At 35.2% G+C, this 25,258-nt stretch overlaps 1 protein-coding gene and 1 long non-coding RNA gene across 2 annotated transcripts; one reads left to right on the forward strand and one right to left on the reverse strand.

Annotated features, from left to right (window-relative positions):
- Positions 1 to 308: 308 nt before the first annotated feature.
- On the forward strand, positions 309 to 25,170 carry Naam (Nicotinamide amidase). Its single transcript, XM_053759416.2, has 8 exons — positions 309 to 706; positions 4,765 to 4,951; positions 6,039 to 6,143; positions 14,843 to 14,977; positions 18,076 to 18,204; positions 18,430 to 18,598; positions 19,344 to 19,486; positions 19,899 to 25,170. The coding sequence occupies exons 1-8, from the start codon at positions 435 to 437 to the stop codon at positions 19,992 to 19,994; spliced, it is 1,236 nt and encodes a 411-aa protein (XP_053615391.1). The 5' UTR covers positions 309 to 434; the 3' UTR covers positions 19,995 to 25,170.
- Positions 8,565 to 12,898, reverse strand: LOC128678101 (uncharacterized). Its single transcript, XR_008405605.1, has 3 exons — positions 12,311 to 12,898; positions 9,439 to 9,709; positions 8,565 to 9,268 (listed from the first exon to the last, which is right to left on the reverse strand). It is a non-coding gene; the product is annotated as an uncharacterized LOC128678101 (long non-coding RNA).
- Positions 25,171 to 25,258: the final 88 nt, after the last annotated feature.

A 25,258-nucleotide genomic window follows, 5' to 3' on the forward strand; every position in this document is an offset into this window, starting at 1 on the left:
CAAAATCATTCTCTACATATGTTGCGTTTCGTTTTAACATATTGTTATTTACTCTTTGGGTGGTATGTGATATGTATATCGTGATATTGATCGAACATAGTACATACTATAATCTTAGAGAAAGTCTCAGTGAGAATCTTAAATAAATCATAATAGATAAGTGAAAGATAATATACATTGGAATATTCCTATCTTACATTATATAAAATGAAAGAGATAGATAAGTACTTAATAATGAAACTGGATGAATGATAAAACTTCTTGTGCATGTGCCCGGCAGTATAAAAGTTGTCAATTTACGTGACATTGACATTGACTGTACGATGAAGTCATTTTTTGCTGAATACGCTGTTTATTTTCGCTAAGATTTTGCCGTAGGATTTCGCAATGATTTTCAAGTGAATTATGAAAGAGAACTTCCTACAACTAGTCTAATGTACTTAAAATCAAATAGAGAGCTGTATCATATGTTAAATTTTACAACTTTCCTTAACTTAATATTAAGTTTGAGCGGTAAAACTTTGTGTAGGTTATGTAAGTGGTATCCATGCACCATGAAGTTAGATTGCTTTATAAACGGGCGTCACGACGGGCGCCTGGCCATTTCCCCTCGGGCTACGATGTCGGAGGTTGCTAACGGTGACACAGTCGACAAAACTTGCTTGTTCGATATGGACGCCTGCTTCGAAACATTTGATAAGGATGGGTATGTTTTCACTGGTTTTCTCTGATGTTTCATCTCCCACCTCATGTTTTCAGCATTCCATTGAAAGTTAGTTGAATTTGAAAGTAATTCTCTACACTTTTATTCATGGAAAGTTCTGAACTTCATCAAAAGTTTGGTAAAACTTGGAAAACTATCATTGATATTTAATTCTTAAAAAAAAAACATTTTGGTGTTTTTTTTTGTCATTCATATGCAAATTCTAAATTAAATATTCATAACACTTCGATAGTTTCCCGACTTAATAAATTCAGTACTTACTGCATTCCTTTCATAAGGTTTAATTTTAGTAAACTGTTTAATCCATTTCGAATATGTTTAAAGTAAAGTTTTATATTTGTTTCAAATATCATTACTCTACAAAGAACATATGCTAAAATTAGGCAGACTTCTCCCTTTTTAAGTCAAGCTAGTTTAAAAGGATATAATTTGTATGACTTTTTCATAAAATATGTGTTGTTAGCAGCAATCTCTCAGTCATTGGAATTTCACAACTCTTTAGCAGTTTTCTTTTTCATTGAAACTTATTTTGCAATACTCAAAATTTTTATATTTTTATGGGTATATTTCTAAAGTTTTAAAGAAATGTACAGTTTGTTTTTAAAACACAACATTTTATTAGTAACAGTTTCAGAGATAAAATACAACATTTTATCATTAACTGCCTTTTATCAAAATCATCATTTTTGAGTTTGTTACAAGGTTAGATATATTTATTTTCTCTAGTGTGGACTTGCTGACATGTTAAAATATTTACTTACATACAAAAAATAAAAGTATGTTTGTCAATAAAATTAGGTATTGACATAACAAGACAATAACTTTAGCTTAAAGTATATAAGTATATGGGCTGCATGGTATATATACTAGTAAAAGCAAAGATATCCCTGTATATAGGTATATCTTCGCTTTTACTAGATCAGTGGTACCGACTGCATGAACTTGAGACATTGGGCAAATAAGCAGTGATTTCATGACCTGCCACCTTGGGAATACTATTGTTGCCAAGGCTATGTCTTTGTCTACATGATTTGTCATAATTTTGTTTAGTAGTATTTAAATCCTACTTCATTATGCATAAAACCAAAGGTCATAATTGTATTATTTTGTTTGGGTAATTCACTGTGGTAAATAAAGAAATACCTATGCATTTGTTTTTGTGTAATGAATTTAGATATTCATGTTAACTGCTAATAGTCGCAGATGAAACTAATTTATAAAATGGGTTTACTAGTGACCTGACTCACTTCACAAGGGGACATTTTATGTATTATTAGGCAGCTATAAATGGAACTGGAACTTTATCTCAATGTATCTACCTACATATAAACTTGGATATAATACTGAATCAAATAATATTTGGGGGCTTGAATGACAATTCCACTGAATGCCGCGTGCCGTCGGCCAATCACTTCACGACATCAGTGGTGTTATTACCCCGAAGAGCTACCACATCTAATGTATTGTATTCTTGCGATTTTCTCGTCTAAAAGTGGGTACTTTCGGGAGTAGATTTTCTAAATAACAGTGAAAATTGCATCTAAATCTACATGATGTAGAGGGCGTCTTTGTTTTATACTATGTAGTTGTTATTTCCCGGTTGAGGACGCCAGTGCAAGTACCAGACGCGTGATCCGATTCAATGAAATGTAATCCCATTTCATAAATTTTCCTAAAACCCCTTTTATGGCGAAGGTTAACTGGTAACTATCTTTGCAGAACCTAAGTAACACGCGTACCTATAGTAGTTTTTTATCGACCACCACAAGTTGCACATTCACAATATATACAAATACGAACAGTTTGCCGAAATCATATATATATAAATTACATGGACTACACTCAACGGCCCACACTCAGATCGCAGGTTCGATATACACAAAGAAATAAACGTACACATGTACAAATATATGCCCGCGCTGGGAATCGAACCCAGGGTTTCCAGTTTGCGACCGGGCGTGGTGACCACTACGCATTATTAGAACTATTAGACCGTGGGACATTATTGGTGGGATCGCGAGTCAAAAAACCTACGGAGGTTATCAATAATATGATATAATATCATTGCTTAAATACAGTATCACTCCTTTACCCTTCACGGGGTAGAGCCGAGGGTCCAAAGGCTACGTTTAGCTGGATATCGATCCTCTAGTTGGATCAAATTCTGAATAGTGACATTTTGATAGCTATAACAGGCGTCAATTTATAGGCTTTACCCTTTGCAATCTGCGCAGGAGGAGAATCAGCTGGCCCATGACATCCAGACAAGAATAGAAGCAACAAAGATTAGATAGGCTTTTGAAATAAAAAAGCTCAAATTACACAATTTAATGTATCCCTGCGATAATTTCCAGAAATTGTAATATTGTTGCTGTCACGCTAGATGCAGCTAAGGCGGCGTCTTGACTGACGTCGCGGGATTTATGTAAATCCCGAAAGAGGAAAAGAATATTATCCTATCCTTATATATTATAATACAAAGTCCTCTGTCGCGTCTGTCTATCTGTCTGTTCGCTATAAACTGAATAACTACTGCTGCACGGATTTTCATTTGGTTTACTATAGTGTGATTCGGTGTATAATTTATAGTGTTTTTGTCCGAGCGAAGCAGGTACGGGGCGCTAGTAACTTGAATAAAAAAAACTGGTTGCACTCTAGGAGTGCTGGCAGAAGTGAAAACTTGAATATTAACGTTGTGCATTTTGTCTTACGAATTTTCGATCAGGTTCACGTGTCCTGACGCCTGAGTTTAACATTTTTTACCCATCACAAAAAGTGCACAAAGCCGCTAAATAAGTTTTCATTTCAAAAAACATCGTCACAGTCGTAGGACGCATGTCAGTTGTAATAATTTCCTCGTATCTGCCGTCTTGATCCACGAGTGGGTCCGATTACACTCAATAAATAAAAAATAAAATGCGTTTATTTCAAGTATAGCCCATTAATTTGAGGCAATTAAAAAATATATAATTTTTATTTTATTGTTGAAATAATGTAGCCTATGTTTGAACGGTAAACTTTAACTACATGAATACTTTAATATGGAAGTAGGTATGGACAATTTATTTTTCGAGTAACGCTTAGTGTGGCCGTACCCTAACAACCCAACTGCAATGATGCACCGCGTTTATTTTTATAGGATCGCGGCGAGGTCAAGGTCGTTACGTTTGTGTAACAATTTATCAATTTCCCGTTTTTTTTTAAACAACAAAGATACTCGGTACCGTCATATTACGTGTAATGACTATGCCGTATCTGTAGTATGACTATACGTTATCTGAACATTCTGAAATGTTATTAGTAAATTGTTTTTTTAGATATTGGACTTTGTTTGCGCCTTCTACAAATATTGTTTTCTGTTTTCGCTTTGAACTCTTTTAGTCTTTTTGTATTTAAACTCCCACAGGAGATTTGGTATTCTAGCGGTTATGTCACTTTTTACGTGTAATGACTATGCCTTGAGTCTGAAACGGTTCTCCGACAGAATAGAGGAGACATTCTGTCGGCGAATCGTTCGTAGATGAAGGGTTCTGTCGTTCAAACGCCCGATGTCGAAACATTCTGTCGACGAACCGTTCGTAGACGAAGCGATTGTCGGTGAACAGTTTCAGGCTCCTGTGCCTTCGTTATCCGAGCTATATTTTTAAAGATTAGCTCTTGTTCGCGCCTTCTCGACTAGTGAACGTGAATAGAAACCTTTTTTCTCAGATCCTTTTTTCTTGAATTTCCGTTTAATTTCGGGGTTCCAGCTTATGATAGCGATTCCATAACAAATATTATTAAGACTTTTTTAAATTTCACTGCAAACAAAAATTGCTCAAATTCAAATTTCAATTATTTGTTAATTCGTTAACGTTGTACAAACAGGTCTTAAATTACAAATACATAAACAATATCTATTAATTTGACTTCGTTATCTAAATAATTTGAGCAGCTTATAACGTAAAACTTATATCATAATTCTTGTGGACAGGTATTCCACTTATCGTAATATGATCGAATTGTTTGTTTGGAATGATAAGTTATTTTCTTGCCACCAGCGACGGCAAACTGAACTTCGAGGAGTTCCGCCTGATCTGCAAGGCTCTGTTCCGCAACGACAAAGGGCATATTTACCAGCTGGCGGAGGACCGCGCGCGTCACGTCTTCCAGGTGTTCGACAAGAATGGAGACGGCTTCGTTGACAAGGAGGAGTTCACCTTCTGCTGGAACCATTGGATCAAAGTTGTGAGCGTTGATTATATAGGCTTTAACACGACGACTTAAAGTCCAATATCCAATGGTAATATAACTAGCTACACCAAGCATGGATCATTGTTAATACCAGAACCTATCAGAACAATGTTCATTATAGGGTTACATGCTAAGTTTTTATAAGTAGTTAATCTGGCGAGGATTTGGCGACAATAGTCTAAAGAAAGAAAGAAAGAAAACATTTATTTGCCAAAAACATGAGTACAAATAGTCATAATGAATTAGACCTACACGTTTTACCGAATATAGGTATGCAAATATAAATAAATAAAGAGGAGCATGCTATCCACTACAAATTCAAAACAAAAAAATAATTATAATGTACTTATACTAGCCCTAAATTCTATCCGAGTCTATCATTAAAGAAATCATTTAAAGTATAATAACATTTATCAGTTAATAAAGACTTGAGGTGCTTTTTAAATAGATTTAAATTTAAGCTTTTATAACAGGCAATAAAACTGTGTAATAATGTCTACAGTCAAAGTAAAATAAAGGCAACATGGAGAATGAGTAGACCATGTATAAAAATGTCAACATGAAAAATTTATAAAGTTATTTGGGAGTGAATGAAAAATGTGGATTATGCCAGCGGCTTCTTCTCCCGCGCAAATTTTAATCTATACTATTATTATAAGTATAGTAGTTTTCATCGTCCACCACATGCTTCCGGTTCAGGAAAACATCATTAGGAAACCTACACGCTGGTTGATTATTGACTTGTGTGTGAAATGGAGAAGGCAATGGCAAACCGCTCCATTATTAATGCCAAGTAAGTTGTTATGTGTGTTTCATTCCACGTAATGACTACGATCCTCAGCCATGAGGAATACGACTATGAAGAATGTAACGCGAAAACTTTCGAACCGGAGGACCTGTCAACAAACTCATGTGGCACGAGTAGGATTCGAACCTGGGATCTTTCGATCCACAGGCGGGCGTCTTAACCATTACACCACCACCGCTTCACGTTGCATACAAAAATGAATTTTGGCCCCAAGTTGATGTGTAGACCAAGCTCGTTTCGCTCGCTCGGTCAGTGAATGGTCCTCTGTTGCAGATAGTGCGTCCAGTGAGCGCGTTCTTGATCGTGGACGTGCAGAACGACTTCATATCCGGGACCCTCAACATCAGCAAGTGTAACGCACAGCAAGATGGCAGCGAGGTCAGTCACGATCATTGAAGTTTTTTTTTTATTGATTGACTTTTACTGACGGACTGAAATTATTATAAGACGTATGGTGTGATAGGGAGCAACACTGTTTTAATGAGTTTCACTTCTCCGCTCTGAAATGCTGGCTGGTTTTATATCTTTGATACATATAATTTTAGAATACGACGTGAAGAAGTTGCTGTGATGGTCTTATTTCTGAATGAATGATTCAATCATGATTGTATTTGTGTAAAATAATAATGAATTTACTGACACGATAGGATACAAAACTTTTTAAATGAGTTTCTTTCGGCATTTTTTTCTCATAAAATGTCTCAAACGGGAAAGTAGACTAAATGTTCCGGAAAGATAAATTTGTCAATTTGTCGAATCCTTCGAAAAAATGTAGACATACGAGTAGTATCCCAACTAATATTATAAATGCGAAAGTAAGTTTGTCACCTCTTCACGCATTATCTACTGGACCAATTGTTATGAAATTTATACACGGGTAGAAAATAACCTGGAATAACACATAAGGTACTTTTTATCTCGAAATTCCCACGGACGCGAAGCCCCGGAGCGCAGCTCCTCAGTTTCTCATAAAGCTACAAACTACTGGCATTTCCACTGGCCACTGCTGATAAGAAATGCCGAAATATACTTATTTAAACAGTATTGGTCCCTATCATGCCAGAAGGGCTTAGCATGATTGTTTTTTTACATATTTTGGTCGGGCATATTGCCTATATTCCTTACCAATTAAGCATAACATGACATCAATTATGAAATTAACATGAACTGTTATTATTAATAAGAAGTGCTCTTGAAAATTGGAGTAGTTCTGAGGAAATGATGAGGTGGCTTGATTAGAAATATTTTAGCAATATATAACCCGTGTAGGAAGCACGCGTAGGTACCTATTAAGCATGTAATATTAATCCTACTTAGGATAAAAAAAAACAGTAAGTGAAACACATACATAAGTATTATACATAAATCGTATGATTCATGTGTTTAATTTTAATTTTCAACTCATTGTTTTACATGTATATACTATATACTACATACATTCATTACAAATATTCACTATGTATGTGTTTGTGATTGTCTGATTTCATTAAGAAAGATTCTATATGTAGTGATATATAAGTACTGTGTAATATCACATATGTTTACGTACTCACACACAGACACACAGTACGTATCCAATTTTCTGTCAAGACTTTTCATAAAAGAGAGATTGAATCACATCTGTTTAATATAGTTATTGTTAAGATGGTCTGTCATGTCGAGGTTTGTTCGTAGTTCTATCATGTTGATCCAATTTTATCAACTTTGCACATAGCCATTATAAGCGGAATTAACATTGCAACCCACCCTATCATCGAGGTCTATTCCCGATATTGGAACTGTGAACTTGCGTGTCGATGGTTTTTTACGTAATTGTCTGTGCGCAAAAAATGCGATAGTTCTTTCTTTAGTTTGGTACAATATGGTTTACTTTAGGGCAATTTTTATTATATCCATACTAATATTGTAAATACGAACAGACACATAGATAGCTATCGCTGTCTGTTCGCTTTCACGGCTAAACCGCCGGACCAAATTTGATGAAATTTGGTATGCATGCATGGGTAGTTAAAGACCCCTGTTAAAAAATAGGCTAATATGTTTATTATGGCATATATTTTTTTTACGAACTAATGTAATATTGAGAGAACAAAGATATTGCATGATTTTTCCTTTTTTTCCCATATAGAAATAATAATTAAATAAATAAAGTAATAGGTTATTTGTTTTGAACTGATCTAAATAGTGATGAGTTTTTTCCTTGTAGTAAAGTCAATTGCGTCATGTATGACGTATTATTATATTGTCATTACATTCAAATTCTTTATTCAATTTAGGATGATATACATCACTTATTGACGTCAAAAAATTTACTTAAACTAAGTCTACTGCCGGCTTCCAAAGCGCAGGTGAAGAAGAAGCGCCGCGACAAACTTCACCGCAGCCTTTTCTCCAAGGACGTCAATTAACAAATATAGGTCTTATACATATATTAAAAATTATGACAAAATTGAAATAAAAAAAAGTTGTATCTCCAATGAAATTATTGAAAATTGTCACATGAATAGTCAAAGAGATCGTATAAAACTGGTTTGGTGTTTAGGGAAGTCCCAGTCCCAGTGCCAAGTGGTTGGGGGTTTAGGGAAGTCCCAGTGTCCAATAACTAGGATAACGGTTGTGACTATAGCCCTTGGCGGCTAAAGTGGCAACAATAACATTACAGCTGGTATTCTCAATTTTTTATCACTTCATGTAATCCAAACTTTCATACTAATATTACAAATGCGAAAGTCTGTCTATGTATCTGTCTGTCTGTTCCGCTTTTCTTGTAAAGCTATTTTTTTGGCAATAAATGTTCATTTCAATTTCAAACTCAATTACTTGTTGTTCGCGTAATACGTGCTTATACATACTAGTTGTCGTACTTAGACCTGGCGAACACAATAAATTTTTACAAAATTGTTAAGAAAAAAATGACTGAACCGATTTTGATCCTTACCACGAACTTAAAAATTCTATTGGCATATACCTTTTAAATTTCATCAAAATCTAACCAACATGCATACAGTCAACAGCGCATCAAGTTATCCTGCATGAACCTCTATGGCGCGGTAATAACGGCCGTTGCAATGAATTCGAGTACGTTGATGTGCTTTTGACTGTACCTACATACAAAAGAATGATAGAAAGAATAAATATATTTTGAACTAAAATACTTACAGGTTTAAATTAACTAACCTAACCTGTATATAGCGTATATTTATAGAGATATCAATGTTTACTAGCTGACTACGGTCGATGATGTGTCCGATAAATCCTATCAGGTGTTGGACACGTCCACTCAAGCATAGCATACGATCTATTGTGATCTATTCGTCCATTTTATCGAAGGACAACAGCTCATCGGACCATCTCAACATTAGCGTTTCTTTCTCTTGCCATTAGAGGGCGAAGTTCTGGTTGCATTTCACTTCTCACTATCTAATTCAAAGTAAGACGCAGAGAGCCAATCACATTGCGGTGTGGTTGTCGTTCCGTCACAATGGCGCGCTGTGATTGGTTACCTGGAGAATGAATGGTCGATGGTGAGATCTAAATAGCAAAGTCGCAATACCCACCCAGTAGGGAATAATATATCGTTGGATTGGCATCGACCGAGAAGAATCCCTTCTTCTTGGCGAGTGGCCCATGAAGTTAAATTTTTGGCCCATATTTTCGACGTAACAATGCTTACATAACTCGCCCAATCCCACTTCTGATTCGCAGACTTCCTACCGACGTCAATGATTTGCGTGGTGGAGCGTAGGATGGTATTTCTGACGCGTTCCGTCGGCTTTATACTGGGTTTAACAATCAACTGTCTATCTGTATCCAACTCTCTCTTGTTCGCTCTCCCTCTAATGAACGGTCACGTTTCTCTGTAGCTCTTGGATTTTTATTTTACCAGCCTAAATCTATCATGGTCCTTCGAGCCGGCTCGAAAATGTTGGTGTTCCAACAAATACCTAAAACAACAAAGTAAATCTCGATAAATTCTAAAAAATACTTAAATCTAAGTCTACTGCCGATTTCCAAAATCCAAAAAACGGCGCAAAGTTCACCGCAGCCTTTTCTCTAAAGACTCAACTCAAAAAATATAGGTTATTTGGTTTATATATGAACACACATATATAGATGACGTGAATGCGGCAAAGCAATTCAATGGATAGGTACTCGTAGCAATAGAAATCCATGCATGTACGTCGACGCGCGTGGTATCGACCAAACATGCCTCTGATTCGCTCATTGATCATATATTTTGAAGTTTGTACAGTCATCATGTAAAATAAGTAATAGGTTTATATTACTAACTATAGTCATTACTAGCTTTTGCATCCAGATCTTTCCATTTTCCACTTTAATTTCTTGTTCTTAAAAAAGTATGGTTTTGTATGTTTTCGTAAAAATTGCTCTTTACGTTTAGCATATTTCCAAAGTTTCGTAATTAGTGTCGCCTTAATTATTGTTAGTTTGATTTGCATGCAGTCAACTTTGACCTTAAAGACCCTTAGTGTTAATAATCCTGTTGAAGATTGTAAGTTTTTTGACAACAACGGTTTCGTCTTTATTTTGAAATCCCAACAGAAATTTAGTGTTCAAAAATTATTAAGACGAAGTTTTGTTTAAAAAGACGTTAAATTCACATTATATTTTTGTTTTAGTAGATTTTTGTGCTTGTAGAGTGGAAGTGGATATTGGGATTAATTGGAAAATTATTTGTTTGCTAGGAATAAATATATATTAAATCACATCAAATTATTAATAAGGTCGCTTGTGTCAAATTAAAGATTCCATTTCAGAATTGAGAAGAATTAGAAAAACAGATTAAAAAAAAATATTTCGAACGACAAAAGGAAAATATTTTCTCTAAAAAATGGCTCAATCGGTAAGAAAAATAATTTATGATTTTGATTATGCAATTAATGATTGTTTTTTAACACGTGCTCATTTGCTCACATTGCTCATCCCAAATTGCTGGGCAAAGGTCAACTCTTTCCAAGCGTTCGTCCCACTACAGCGCAAAGGTATCCCCTAACTCCTGTTGCGCTGTCCAAGCCTTTCTATCCGATGCCAAATCCAACCATTTCTTCTTAAAGCAATTAATGATATACAATAAAAAAATATGTTGTAGTATGTTTGTTGCACCAATACAAATTGTCCCTGTACCTTCTTGTCGACTGTGCCAATTTAGGTTCGTATACACTAGAGAGAGACCAATGATTGTTCGGTTTTCGTGAGGTTCCGGGTTCGATTAGTGCGCATTGTGCTTAACCTCCGTTATCGATTGTAAAGACATGATTTACGATCGGTATTGTGAGGTTTTCTATGATAATACGGAAATAGGGGTTGTTCGCTTTTTGAAGCTCTGTCGTGGCAGCGAAGGGCCTATGTAACCTATTTTAGTAATCAAATCATTCAGAAATTAGTTTTTCACGTTATATTCTAAAGTAAATGATGTTTACCAAAGCTACAAACTACTAGCATTTCGGAACGACCACTGCTGAGAAGAAATTCCGAAAAGAACTCATTCAAACAGTGTTGGTTCCTATTATGCCAGAAGGGCTTACCATTTTTTCAATATAAATTTATGTATAACCTTTTATCAGTAATATAACAATCTAAGTACACAATAAAGTACATGGTCAAAAGGTATACTGAAACATATTATGAGTAACAATCGATATCAGATTGTATATATCAGAAGTGCATCTATTAATGTAGTGTTTACATAAATAATAATTGTCGATGGTTCAAACTATTTTATTATGGGAAAGCCATTTTTTAATAATATATAGCAATTCGGCACGTCTACTGCTAAGAAATGCCAAAAAACTCATAGATATAGTTGGTACTTAACAGTGTTAATTTATTACTAGATAGTATATATTTCTGTTCAAAACTAGTGTTAACACCAACTTTCAACAGAAATATATAAAGCAAGAATGGGACCAATTGAACTATTGAAAATGCACACAAATGACGCTGTTACGAGTGCTAATTGCATGGAAATAAGTTATTAAATGAATTCCTAAATGTATTGTCTCTGAAATTATCATATAAAAGTGCTGATTCTTATTAGTTTTTTTTCTTATTTAAAGTGTTTTTGTTTGATATAGTTGTTGTCCAACAAACTTATCCCGCTTTATGTGAGGTCGGTACCTCTAAAACTCAAATACATAAAACATTAAATAATGAAAATAAACTTTGACTTCGCAACATAATTGAACATAAATCCTTCGTAATCTTTAGAATAAAGTTTTCCGAATAGTTTGTCCTGTTAAATCTGCATATAAAATCAAATTTTGACATAGACAAATTAAATGTTCGCCTGACTGCAGTAATGGTGGCGTTTGGATTCGCTATTTGGGCCTCATCCAAGTGTATCGATTGCTTAACTCGGGCTAAAGTTAAATTGAAATGGTTTTTGCGGTGAAACTTGGTCTATTCACCATAGAGGAGTTACATCATTGTGGATTCGCTGTCGCAGTGGGAAACAAAAACATTTTATATTAGTAGTTTTTCTGTTAATAGTAACAACGCGGCCATAGGCAGAGGTGACCACTTACCATCTGGTGACCGTATGTCTGTTTGCCTTCCTGGTATGTAGTATCAAAAAAGAATTTAATTATTAATATTTGCATGGGAAATCATATGTTTGCTACGAAGAGACTGAGAATGAATTAAAGGACAGAATCTGTATCAGTTTCAGTTATAAATTATCGAAATGCACTTGACAAGAAAATAATAAATTAAAAATCGAAAGGTCGAACTGTATCAGAAAACAAGTAAATTTTATGGCGCTTAAGAGTTTTATGTTAATCCAAGGTATCAGCTACCGCAACACAGACATATTTATTAAACTGAAATATCAAATTTATTAATAAAAAATAACCCAACCCAAAATGGAGTGGGGAAAAAGTAACAAATATACAAACTTTATAATATAAGTGGGATTATACTCATTAACAAATTTTGATTGTTAACAAAATGTATGTGCCACTTGTCCCGTGTAAACGACCGAAAATCCAAGCACATTCGTTCTTTATCTACCTAGTCACGTCATCAAACAGGCGCGAACCACCAAATTAAATTACATGACAAAATTCGCTCAAAATACCCTAGACTTAATTTGAAAGACTTCACACCTGAAGGCAATTAGGTGCTACTGTGCATGGTACGGGGCGCCCGGGGAGAGGAACGGGGTAGGGGCGAAAGGGGTAACAGATTGGGGTACTTGCCAACTTTGACGTTTAAACTATTTGTTTATGAGCTGTTGTGATCCAGATTTGGATTGAGACGTTTTGGTTTACTGTTTCGTTTGTCGTTATAGTTTTTTTAAAGGGTTACAAGGGCTGTGTCGCACATGTGTTCACTGATAAATAGGTTAGTATCGGGTTGCCGTTGTCCATTATTTAGCTGACCATATCTTGCAGCCCAAATAATTATTTTGCTGTTAAAAATTCAGATATATTTTCTGAACATAAGTAATTGTTGCCCAATTAGTTATTCTACTGATCAGAAACAATATTCAGCTTTTCAAAATTATATAAATTGCAAACCATTTTAGAATTATTAGCTAACCAATTACATATTTTAGCTAAACAAATATTTTTATAAAATATATTTTTTTGCTGGTCGAAATACTTTGCTACCCGTTTAAACACCCTTTAAGAATTATGATGGAATAAAGAAGTCACAAACATACAAACATGAATCCTCAAAACATTACATTCCTTTTTTGGACAGTCGTGTAAACAGTGGAAAAACCAATACGCCTTTGTGACTGACACGACTGCACCTTAATGTCAAGGTCTCCGCTTCCTGTAGACAATGCAAACATATCAGAACATAGAAAACTGCTGAGAAGAAATGCCGAAAGAAACTAATTTGAAAAATCTTGGTCCCTTATGTGTGCTTCCTAAACATAAACTACACGTGGAATCGCTCGCAATACCAAATGCATTTATGGTTGGAAACGATTTGATTAGCTATAGTATAAATGCAGCCATAGCTGCCTTTTGTAATGCAATATAGGATTGGTAACTGACAGACGTTGATTCATCCATTCTTTTAATATAATAGTTACTCGTACAGTCAACAGCACATCAAGTTTGGGTAGGTTGATGTGCGTCCACACGTTCTCTTACTTTTTTACACGATGCGTACTCGATATGGAAGAAAGAGACGTGTTCGTATGTTTCGTCGTAGGCCTTCTGAATATGATATCTATACTAATATTGTGAATGCGAAAGTCTGTCGATCTGTCTGTCGTGTCTGTACCATTTTTACTGCTAAACCGCCGGACCGTTTTGATGAAATTTAGTATGCATATAGTGTCTGTCTGTCCCGATTTCACGGCTAAACCGCTGGACAGATTTTGATAAAATTTGGTATACATATAGTTAAAGGCTCCCGTTCAAACATAGACTAGATTTGTTTCAAAAATCAACCCCTAATTTATTACATTGGGGGGTGAAAGGTTGTGTTCCGCTTTTGCAGAATAAGTCATGCGGGCGAAGCCGCGGGGAATAGCTAGTCCTGCATATAGTATTACGCGTAGTTATAATACTTTTTCACAGTATATGTATAGTACAATGTAGTCTTTAAATGTGATAATTTAATATAGTAGACAAAACATAGTTTGTACAATGTGTTGTCCGGATTGGTTACAATAACTTCAACACACAATATACAATACATTGTACAGGACAAAAGGCGAACGATCGTAAAAAAGACTAATCCAATTTATTGCCCTGTGGAAAATATTGACGAAGGTCGGGTTTGCGACGGTAGGTAGGTCTGTCTGTATGTACATTTTACATAATAATCTAACTAGAAGTCAACTGATTAAGATTAAGATTTAAAAAAAATCTGTTCTATCTCGTTTGAGTAATTGACAGAAGCATTTTTGACATGCATGGTTATGATAAGCCTGCTGATGGTGCAAGCAGGAACGGCTCCCGACCATGGAACTCATCAACGGTTTACGTTCGTGCAGAACACGAACGTAATGCAATAAGATCTCTCTGACAACAATTGAAGCTTTGTTCAAAAATATATTTATATATTTTTTTAAACTGATTTGGTTTCGATTGCAGGTGGTAGAACCAATCAACAGATTGCTGGAGTCGGTCCAGTTCGACTGCGTGTTCTACTCGTTGGACTGGCATCCTCCTGATCACGTGTCTTTTATAGACAACGTGCATATGAGGGAACTCCATCCTTCTTGTCCGGTGAGTTTTCAATTGAAGTTGACTTCGGTGAAGGAAAACATCGTGAGGAAACCTGCACACTGGTTGACAGTTTAAGTCCGGTTTAAGTTTAGTTTGTATGCGATGACTAGGCCAGTAGATGTGGTTGATAGTCGTAAAAGTAATGTCAGATGCCATTTGGCGACTTGAATAAAATCAGATATTAGTTTATGCAATTTATAGCAATTAATACACACAAAAAAGAAGTGAAGTGAAGAAGAAGTGTTCAATTTTTTTATACCGCCACCTGATGGTAAGTGGTGACCGCAGCCAACCTATAGACGCATGTAACAACATGTCATACGGGTGTGGCCGACTATAGGTTCGAATCAGAAGTGGGATGTTGTCGATTCTTTTTTTATTTAGTGTGTTTATATGACTGGTGTCTGATTTTATTCAAGTTGCTTAAAGGCATCTTTGTCATGACTTTTACGACCTATCGCCATCTAGTGACAAGTAGTCACAAACACACCAGTGTGCAGGTATCCTCACGATGTTTTCCTTCACCGGAAGCAAGTGGTGGTCTATGAAATAGTTTTTAATACTAGCAAGCAAGCTAACGGGCATGCGGCCTAACTGATGGTAAGTTGACAGCGCAGCATATAGACGCATGCACTCAGAACCGCAGACAAATATTATTAAGTGGTGTCCTCAATAATATTTGTCTTTCCGTTCCGTTTCTGCGGTTCTGGGTGCACGTTTCTGCGTTTGTGTCTATCAGACCCGCGTTACAAGATTATTGCTTAGTGTTGGCCGTTGAGTATTTTTTATTTATTGATGTTGATGATAAAACATGTTAGTATTCTATAAATAGCGAAATTATATTCTTGTATCCGTTGTTGACGTCATAGCTTTATACCCTAGTGCAGTGGTTCTCAAAGTTGTCTGGACTACAACTTACCTAATACAAGTTTCCAAACTCGCGACCCACCTCTGGGGTTAGAGAAAAGGCGTAAAATTCAAAAAGAGGCTGTCTGTTTTTCTTTTTATTTACGCGGGTCTACTGGGAGAAATTTCTGTAGAAATAAGTAGTATCTTTATACTTAGTTTTCTATTTATAAGGTTTATATTTACACTATTATGTCGTGTACATAAATTCATTATAATAAATAAATAAAATGGGTTATTCTCAGATTAGTGACGAGTTCCGATACTACTTAACGTCCTAAGGTCTTGTTTGTTATTGAAATGTAAAAGAATGCCAATGTATGAAGGACTTTAATTACAATAAATAAAATTTTGTTTATCCTTGTCAAGGAGGATATACGTACTAATGGTCTAAATGCCGAAAACCGTGCGAAGTGGAGAAGAAAAATTAGCAGAGACAAAGAAGTACAGTTTTCAAAGAACTCAGAAATTAGACCTTCAGAGGCACATAAAATTTTAAATCAGATAGTCATTCTCAAAAAGCTATAAACTACTGGTCGTGGCCCACTTAATACGCGCTCTCAACTCACATGTGGGGTCTCATAGTTTGGGAAACCCTGGCCCAGCGACTGCCGCACTTGAGAATCGAAGATCGCGTGCCTCCGCCACGTTACGCAGGTTCGATCTCTAATTCAATTTCGAATTGCTTCTGTCGCGAAACTGTGACGCGGCACTATGTTAAAGGTTGTCAGGATTTTCCAGTAGTTTAATTAAATGCATGTGTAACTACTTAAGTTAAATGCATAGTTTGTGCAGACCTGGATAGTTTAAATGAAAGAGTAGAGAGAGAGAGAGAGTAGAGAGATCTCATAATCCGTAAACAATGTTTATTGGTTGGAAGCCAGAGAAAAAGTTCTTAGGTTTATAACAATTTTCAAATATATATCTAACCTTAAGTCGCCAGCGCCATCTAACCATATTATGGTAAACTTGAGTTTTATGCAGTTAAGTAGTTTTAAGAATATTTTATTTATATATGTGTTATTGTGTACTTTATTGTGTACTTACATGTTATATTACTGATAAAAAATTATACATAAATTTATATTTAAAAAATGGTAAGCCCTTCTGGCATAATAGGGACCAACACTGTTTGTATGAGTTTCTTTCGGCATTTCTTCTCAGCAGTGGTCGTTCCGAAATGCTAGTAGTTTGTACCTTTGGTAAACATCATTTAATTTAGAATATGACGTGAAAAAGTGCCTGTGAAGGCCTAATTTCTGAATAAATGATTTGATTTTGATTTTGTTAGTCTGTAAGGTATTTATAATATTTGTCACTGGCATTTGTATTAGGTTTTTTTTTATACTGTACTTATGTTATTACCTGAAATAAAATGATTTATTTTTATTATTATTAAGTTATTATAATCAATTTAAAGTAAGCAAGCCATCTTGTTATAGTTTGGCTATCCATCAGTAGATGGCGCTGTTGTAACAGTACTATAATTACCTAACGAAGATTGGCGTAAATCACGACAAAATTCCCACTTTATTTGGATATCGATGTACAACAATATAAAGATTTGAATTTAAGCTTGTTTAAAAATTATCTCAGGTTGTTATTGTTTTATAAATCACTAGATGCTGCCCGGGGCTTCGCTCCCGTGGAAATGTTGAGATAAAATATTGTCTATAGCAATCTTGGATAATATACCTACCTTTCTAGTAAATGAATTTTTGAAATCGGTTCGGTAGTTTCGGAGATTCAAACACATAAACTCACAAAGTCACAAACTCATAAACGCTTACCCCTTTATAATAATAGTATAGATTACACAGTATAAAACAAAGTCTCATCATGTCATTCTTTCTGTGTAAACCAACCCAATAACCGAGGAAAGTTTACATGTATAATTTATATTTATAAATAAATAAATAAATAAATAAATATATTAGGACAAATCACACAGATTGAGCTAGCCCCAAAGTAAGTTCGAGACTTGTGTTATGGGATACTAACTCAACGATACTATATTTTATAACAAATACATATATATAGATAAACATCCAAGACCCGGGCCAATCAGAAAAAGATCATTTTCCATCATGACCCGACCGGGGATCGAACCCGGGACCTCTCGGTTCAGTGGCAAGAATCTTACCACTGCGCCACCGAGGTCGACAAATTATAAATTTGACATATTTCCCCAGATACCGGCAGACAAAGCGCAAGCGTACGACACAGTGATATTCGCGGGCCCGCCGCCCATGAAGCAGCGGTTGTGGCCGCGACATTGTGTGCAGGACACGTGGGGCGCTGAGCTGCACAAGGATCTCAAGGTAAATTCTGTCTTGTCTCTCTCATCTCCGTGTGTTCCTGGTTTCATTCGGGGCTGTGACGCCACGTCAGCGTAAATATAAACCTTAAAATGTATTTGTGATTTAACGGTGAGCGATACGTAGCTATAAAGTTAGAGGGTTCAAACGAAAATCATTTTAAGATTCCGGTTTTCATCGATATAACATAAAAGATCGAATTTTATGCATTGTTCCTTATCGCTTCAGGTAGTAGAGGGCGCCGTAAAAGTCTATAAAGGGACAAACCCCGAGGTGGATTCGTACTCGGTGTTCTGGGACAATAAAAAGTTGACAGACACGAGTTTGATCTCTCAGCTTCGGATGAGAGGAGCAACCGATATCTTTATATGTGGGCTGGCCTACGATGTCTGTGTGGGTGAGTAAATAATAAATGCTTAAGTCTAGTATTAAATAATGAATGTTTATTGTCATTTCTTTATAGTCTTATTCCTCATGGCTGAGGATCGTGGTCGTTACGTGGAATGAAACATGATGACTTTCTTTCGCAATATTAATGGAGTGGTTTGCCGTCGCCTCCTCTGTTGCACACACAAGTTAATAAATCAACCAGTGTGTAGGTTTCCTCACGATGTTTCCTCAGGTGGTCGCTGAAAACTACTATACATGAGTCAGATCGGTATACGCGATGAACACAAAAGCTACCGGACGGATTTTTATTCGGCTTTCACCAGCAATTCGTGTGGTTGTTGAGGATTTTTTTTCTGTGCATTTCTTCGATCGGCCGTGTAGAACGCTTTAAGCAGATGTGATGTTCCTAGTCAGTTAAATATTGTCGAGTGCGTCCTCCAGCGAAGACCTCTACTCCCTATTATGTCATGTTCCTCAGTTTCTCAGGATCTTATCCTTCCTCTTCAGTCGCTCTCCATAAGCTGGTGTTATTACAAAGAGGACAATTTGGGCGTACAATTTATTATGGTTTTGCCCGCGCGAAGCCGGGACGGGCCGCTAGTAATGACTATAAATAAAAGTTAAATTGATAATATTTTATAGTTTTTTTGGAGCCGCGACCCGTCCACCAGTTTCATCAACCACGAGGATGTAACGCCATTAAAATTGGCCAGTACTATCCTCATGATAAAGCATGGCTTCTCTTATTGAAGGTGCGACAATAGCTGATGCCCTGGCGATCGGCTACCGAGCCATCCTCATAGACGACGCCAGTCGAGGAGTAGATTTGGCCGACATTGAGAAGACCAAAGCTACTATTGTGAACAATAACGGAGTCATCGTCAACTCTGATGAGGTAGGTCGCACCCTGGCGTGCTGGTCGATAGACCACGCCATTCTATCATCATCTGGTTCCATTTCTCACTCGATATATATGAAAAATTAACATTATTGTACGGTCGGCGACAAAGGTCCTTACATACTTAAAAGGTATGTATTGTAAACCTTATTCCCTAGGAATAAGGTTCAAAAGTATGCATCACTGTACAATCTAATAATGATGGAACTCATTATACTACACACACACATACATAATACCGACATCTAAACTACATACACACATACATAATACCGACATCTAAACTACATACACACATACATAACACCGACCATACCTAACCGGAGTAGTTCCAACATGTTGTCGAGTTATTTTTATCTATGTGATTTGTATAAATATATTTATGTATACGTACATATGTATTGTATAGGTGATAGCGATGGTGGAGGGCCGCGACAGACGGCCGGAGCTGGGCTACAAACTAGCCATGGAGCTGAAAAACGCAATGGAAGACGGACAGCAGTGAACATATTATATGTTATAGATATTTATTTTATCGTTTATTGTTTTCCAGTGACATATGGGATTAATGATCGTATCCGATTCTTATGACACCCGGCAAAATTAAAACGTCGCCAGATTTTTCTTTTTTTTTTGTTTTGTTTTCAATGTTAAACATAACACATAAACATATTATTTGTTCAATTGAGTAAATCGAAAATAAGTCACCATCCCTATTGTGTTCATTGAAATTTGAACTTTATAGCGTCGACTGTAGGTGTTTTTTAGAATAAAAGCAAATTAGCCGGTCCTAGCTGGCTGTGATGTAAAAATATGTCTACAGTGGACGATTTAAAGCTCACTTTTCAGTGACAATTATTTTGCCGGGTGGAAACGGCTTTGACGTTAATATCTTAGGTTCTAAGTGGTATGATCGAATCCTGCAGTTTTTAAGTTACTTTCAGTGATACAACAGCGAAAATCGCATCAAATTTAATTTAGTAGTTTTCGCGATAAAAACTTGAAATATAATTTTGAGCTGGCCTCTCCTAATTTTTTTCTTAAATAGTCGTTGTATAGACATTTTAATATATGGTACGATTATATATATTTATTATAGGTTTTTTGGATTCCTTTGTTACGTGATAACCGTCCTAATTTAACTAGAGATAAATATTTGACCAGTTTAACCGCTTTTAAAAAAGTTGGTTTGTTGTACTTTAGTGCAAGGCATAATTACTTATTTCGAGTAGAGTATGAGCTTAGACCATGAGAAGCATTTATAGTTTAATTAATAATTAATACTATCAAGACGGAAAAGAAAGAAAGGAAAAAAAAGTGTTTATTTTCTTTCTACAACAACTTTTCAAACAAGTACTTAGTTGTATTATTAATTTCGTAATATTATATTAATTAAGATTTCACTATAATGTCCGCTATTTCCAATAATAATGCGGTCTTTTTAATGTAATATCGCCTGTTATATTACTGTATATATTACATAAGATTTGGTCAAAAATTCGATTTCTCTTTGAGTCCTTATATTTTTTCATCTTATTGACATTTTTATTAACAAATTAGATATTTATTTTTTTTTGAAACGTTTACTTTTACGCTGTTTATTTGCGTCTTTTTTTATTTAAATGTAGAAACGATAAAAAATGTAGTATAAATTATTAATGTAAAGATTATGTACCTAATTAAGATAAAACTAAAAAATAATATATGCACAAAAACATCTCTATGTTACTATTATATTCGAAACGGTTCGTTCCTTTATTTCTAAATAGTTACAAAACATTATTTACTATGTGTTTAGTAAAATATTTATTTATTTATCGCCCAGTAAATGTAAGTAAACTATAAAGGACGTGTCACGTAGTGCCAAGGTCCATGTACGAAAATGTTTGTACAAAATATTGAACTTAGATAAAAAACTAAGGTCGCATTTACACTATCAACGTTTCATAAGCTTTTTCTACTTTGAGCATCTTTTCCAAATACCAGACAAGATTTTTCTTCAGTTTATTGGGGCCTTTTGTAATCCCAGAGATGGCGCCGTAGCCTCAAATGATAAAAGTTTGCCGTGGTCAGGAATAGCTGGCTTGCATACCTACTCTTACAGACTGTTGTGGCAAAGGATCAGCAGAACAGCAAGAAATACCGCTGAAACACTCTATAAATAATATAATCAATTTATCTGGTCGGCAGCAAATGTCCATAAATACTTTTGGTAAACCTTATTCCCTAGGAATAAGGTTTATATTGTGTGTATAGAGTTTTGCCGCTGGGTGTAATAAAGAGTGATGACAGCGTTTACAGCGTTCGCGTTTACAAATACGACAGTAAGTTTGACTGGAATTACAATTATTAATTTAATTTTATAAAATTTGACTAGTTGTAGGTACTTAAAAATTACGTAACAACCATCTAGTGTAAACGCGGTCTAACCTTAACATAATATCTCAATTTTAAACTATAATAGACAAGAAATGTTGAGCTTTTTGTGTAATAATATGTCTATTATCTGCAAGAAGACGTATAAAATTTAAAAATATACTAAAATGGAGAAATTATTTCTTTATTACGTCTGACAGACGTACTTGCGTCGTTTACGTCGCGAAACATATCTTTAGATGAAGTTCGAGATCTGAGAACATATCTTTAGAGAGTTCACACATTTATCGACGCGGAATTTGCTTTAGCCGGTCACAAACGTTCGTTTTTTTCGTTTTGAGATACGGAACATTAAAAAGGACACGAAAGGTTTTACTGAACGGCTGAGGCCGATTCTGTATCGAGTGTGGGGACACCCTCATATGTTATGTTGTTTATTTATGTTGTTTATTGAAATGTGAGCTTCACAGCGTAAAAAGTGGCGTAAGGAAAGTTGTTTCTTTCATTTATTGATTTGTGTTAATTTATTTTGATTTTAATATAGTCAACGCACATCAACTTAAATTTCCTACGTTTTTAATGTTTACAGTTACACGTTCCTCAACGGAAAAAATATTTTTTGATATTTCAGTGCATAGAACAAAATAGTATTACATATCCAATCCACATTAAGTGGCAAAATATGTTGTTATTGGATAACTAAAACCTCTACCGTGGATTTAAGTGCAAATAGAAAATAGTAATTTTGAATATCATTTTTATAAAAAAAAAAGTATTATCGCCTCATAGACATAGTCTGTCGAGAAAGTGAAGTAAATAAATAAATAAATACATTTTTTTACCATAGCAATACCAAATAGAATGGTCAATTATTAGCTGATAAACACCCAGTGTTGCCAGACACAGGAGACAGCAGCCTCAATAATTTTCTTCATTCTCTGGCAGACTGTAGGTGAATCGAGAAAACGGTAACCACACATATGGATGAAGACGGTGGATCTACATGGAATCAAGTCGCATTCATTACATAATCGGCCCCTATTACCGCCACGCCACGTCTGTGGAGTAACATGATGTGCAGTTGACTGTACTTGCTAGTAATCTCAGTAACTTCATGACTTAATTCATTTTTATTTTACTGATAAATTATTTTTATTTATTGTAGTTTAGATTGATAAGCTACCTTGAAACTTTATATATGTTTTAATGTGATTGTTCCAATAAAAAAAAATACATGACATAATATTGGAGTTGTGTGATCGAATAATATTTATAACACTTAAAAATACCGCCTTCATAGATAAAATAGAAAATCTCTTGTTTAAAGGGATTGTGTTATTGTGAATCTTGAGCCGGGCCCACAGCGCGTGTTTTACCCTACACAATGATCAGAAACATGTCAGCATTCAACAAAATCGTGTACACAAAAATATTGTTTCACTAAACATTTTTGCTTACACAAAATATGTTTTTTGCTTTCCGTGCCCGGTGGAAAATACAGACAAATAATACCTAACTCGTCAAGGTACTGTCAACTAAGTGTTGCCCACGGCGTTTGTGAGGAAATATGAAAGGTTTGTGTATGTGTTTTTGTTGATGTTGTCAAAAAACTTCCGCTGGAAACCCGGCTTTTCAATGGCGCTTATAGACCATGAAAATTTAGAAAAATTAATTGTTCAGTCATTTTCTTTATATTGTAACTTTGGATTATTTGCCGTTTTAATGCATTTGTGTTAGTATTAAGAAATAATTTTAAAGTAAATTATTATATGAAAAATTGGTGCGCGATGTAGGTATAGCTTATAAATACTGGGTTCACAAAATATTGTATTTTATCGATTTATACACTCGAATATTTAAAAGTAATTTTAAGCACATATATATATATATATCCTGAACTCTCATGTTACGACTGGTCACATATAAAACCGTCTGAACAAATCATTCAAGGTTTCAATCTTTAAATTACAATGATTAGGACCCATTTCATAACTTCTCACAAGAAATCATATTGTAATCTGCCAGATAAACTAACTGCCAGATAAATCGGATTGATGTGTTTTGCTAGTCACCCTGTCCAACTTGTGAAACACAATTTTTACTCTTGTTTGATATTCATTTAGATTATCTGTTATCGACAACGCTTAAACAGACCCCAGTTGTCTTTGGTCAATATATTTTTTAAAGACCGCGAGAGTTAGGATATACGCTTTTACATATTCGGGCGTACGTGGGTCGTATGTACGTTTGCCTCACAGGTTAAAGATTACTTCAAGGTGCTCACACAGCGTGTTATAAAATGTTATATAAAACTTGCTGTCTTTGATACTCTTTTGTCTGAGACAACAAGTGTTATATAACATTTTTCAACATTTTGTGTTGGGAGCACCTTTAGTTTTATAGACTAACTAGATACCTCACCAAGTATTGTATGACCACACTTATCCTATGACGCACTAAGACATTCCTGCTAGATTAAAAATTAATAATAATTAATATTACTTAGTGAAAATAATTTATTTCGATCAATAACTTATTTATTGTTAGCTGTGCAACACAATTTATTTTAGGTTCTCTAAAAACGTTATGGAACCAAAACAATAATATTTGAAGACGATTCCTCGACGACCTCGGTGGCGCAGTGGGAAAATGCTTGCCTCTGTACCAAGAGGTCCCGGGTTCTATCCCCGGTCGGGTCATGATGGAAAATGATCTTTTTCTGAATGGCCCGGGTCTTGGATGTTTATCTATACCTATATGTATATGTTATAAAATATAGTATCGTTGAGTTAGTAATCCCATAACACAAGTTTCGAACTTACTTTGGGGCTAACTCTGTGCGATTTGTCCTACTTAGTGTATTTATTTATATTTTATTTATTATTCCTTACAATCGTCAGACAGAGAAAACTAAACTAGTCACACTATCATTTCGATAATACAAGAAACGCGTATTACGAACGAGTAAATGCGACGGAATGATGTAATTTGTCTCATCGTATGCCGGCTTTACAAGAGCAACCTACCGCGATCTGTCGGGATGCGTATATTGAAATTCAATAGTTCTGTCTCATGTGGCTACGGTACACTTTCTATAGTTTTCTATGTCTTCGATACGAGTTCCAGAGAGATTAGCTTGTTTAAACTTATGTAAAAACAGCAAAATTATAATAGGTAGGATAGATAAATTAACCTACTGTTACTGGCACATGAATTGTGATATGCGAAAATAATATGATAGATATGTGATAGGCGAACAAGGTTCCTTTATTTTGTAACAGCACGGAATAAAGCAGTTTATTTCACGTCTTGTTTTATTTATAGATAGTCTGTCAAGTAAGAAAACGGATTTTTGATGAACTAAATTTTTTACCTAGTGTTGTCTGACTTCAC

This window comes from Plodia interpunctella, chromosome 19, assembly GCF_027563975.2.
Source record: "Plodia interpunctella isolate USDA-ARS_2022_Savannah chromosome 19, ilPloInte3.2, whole genome shotgun sequence".
Classification (NCBI taxonomy): domain Eukaryota; kingdom Metazoa; phylum Arthropoda; class Insecta; order Lepidoptera; family Pyralidae; genus Plodia; species Plodia interpunctella.

Bases quoted from the DNA above. Each gene is read 5' to 3' on its own strand.
- Naam (XM_053759416.2), top strand. From the start codon at position 435: ATGTACTTAAAATCAAATAGAGAGCTGTATCATATGTTAAATTTTACA. The intron at 707-4,764 runs GTATGTTTTCAC...TCTTGCCACCAG, and splicing joins GAAACATTTGATAAGGATGG to CGACGGCAAACTGAACTTCG. The intron at 18,205-18,429 runs GTAAATTCTGTC...TTATCGCTTCAG, and splicing joins AGCTGCACAAGGATCTCAAG to GTAGTAGAGGGCGCCGTAAA.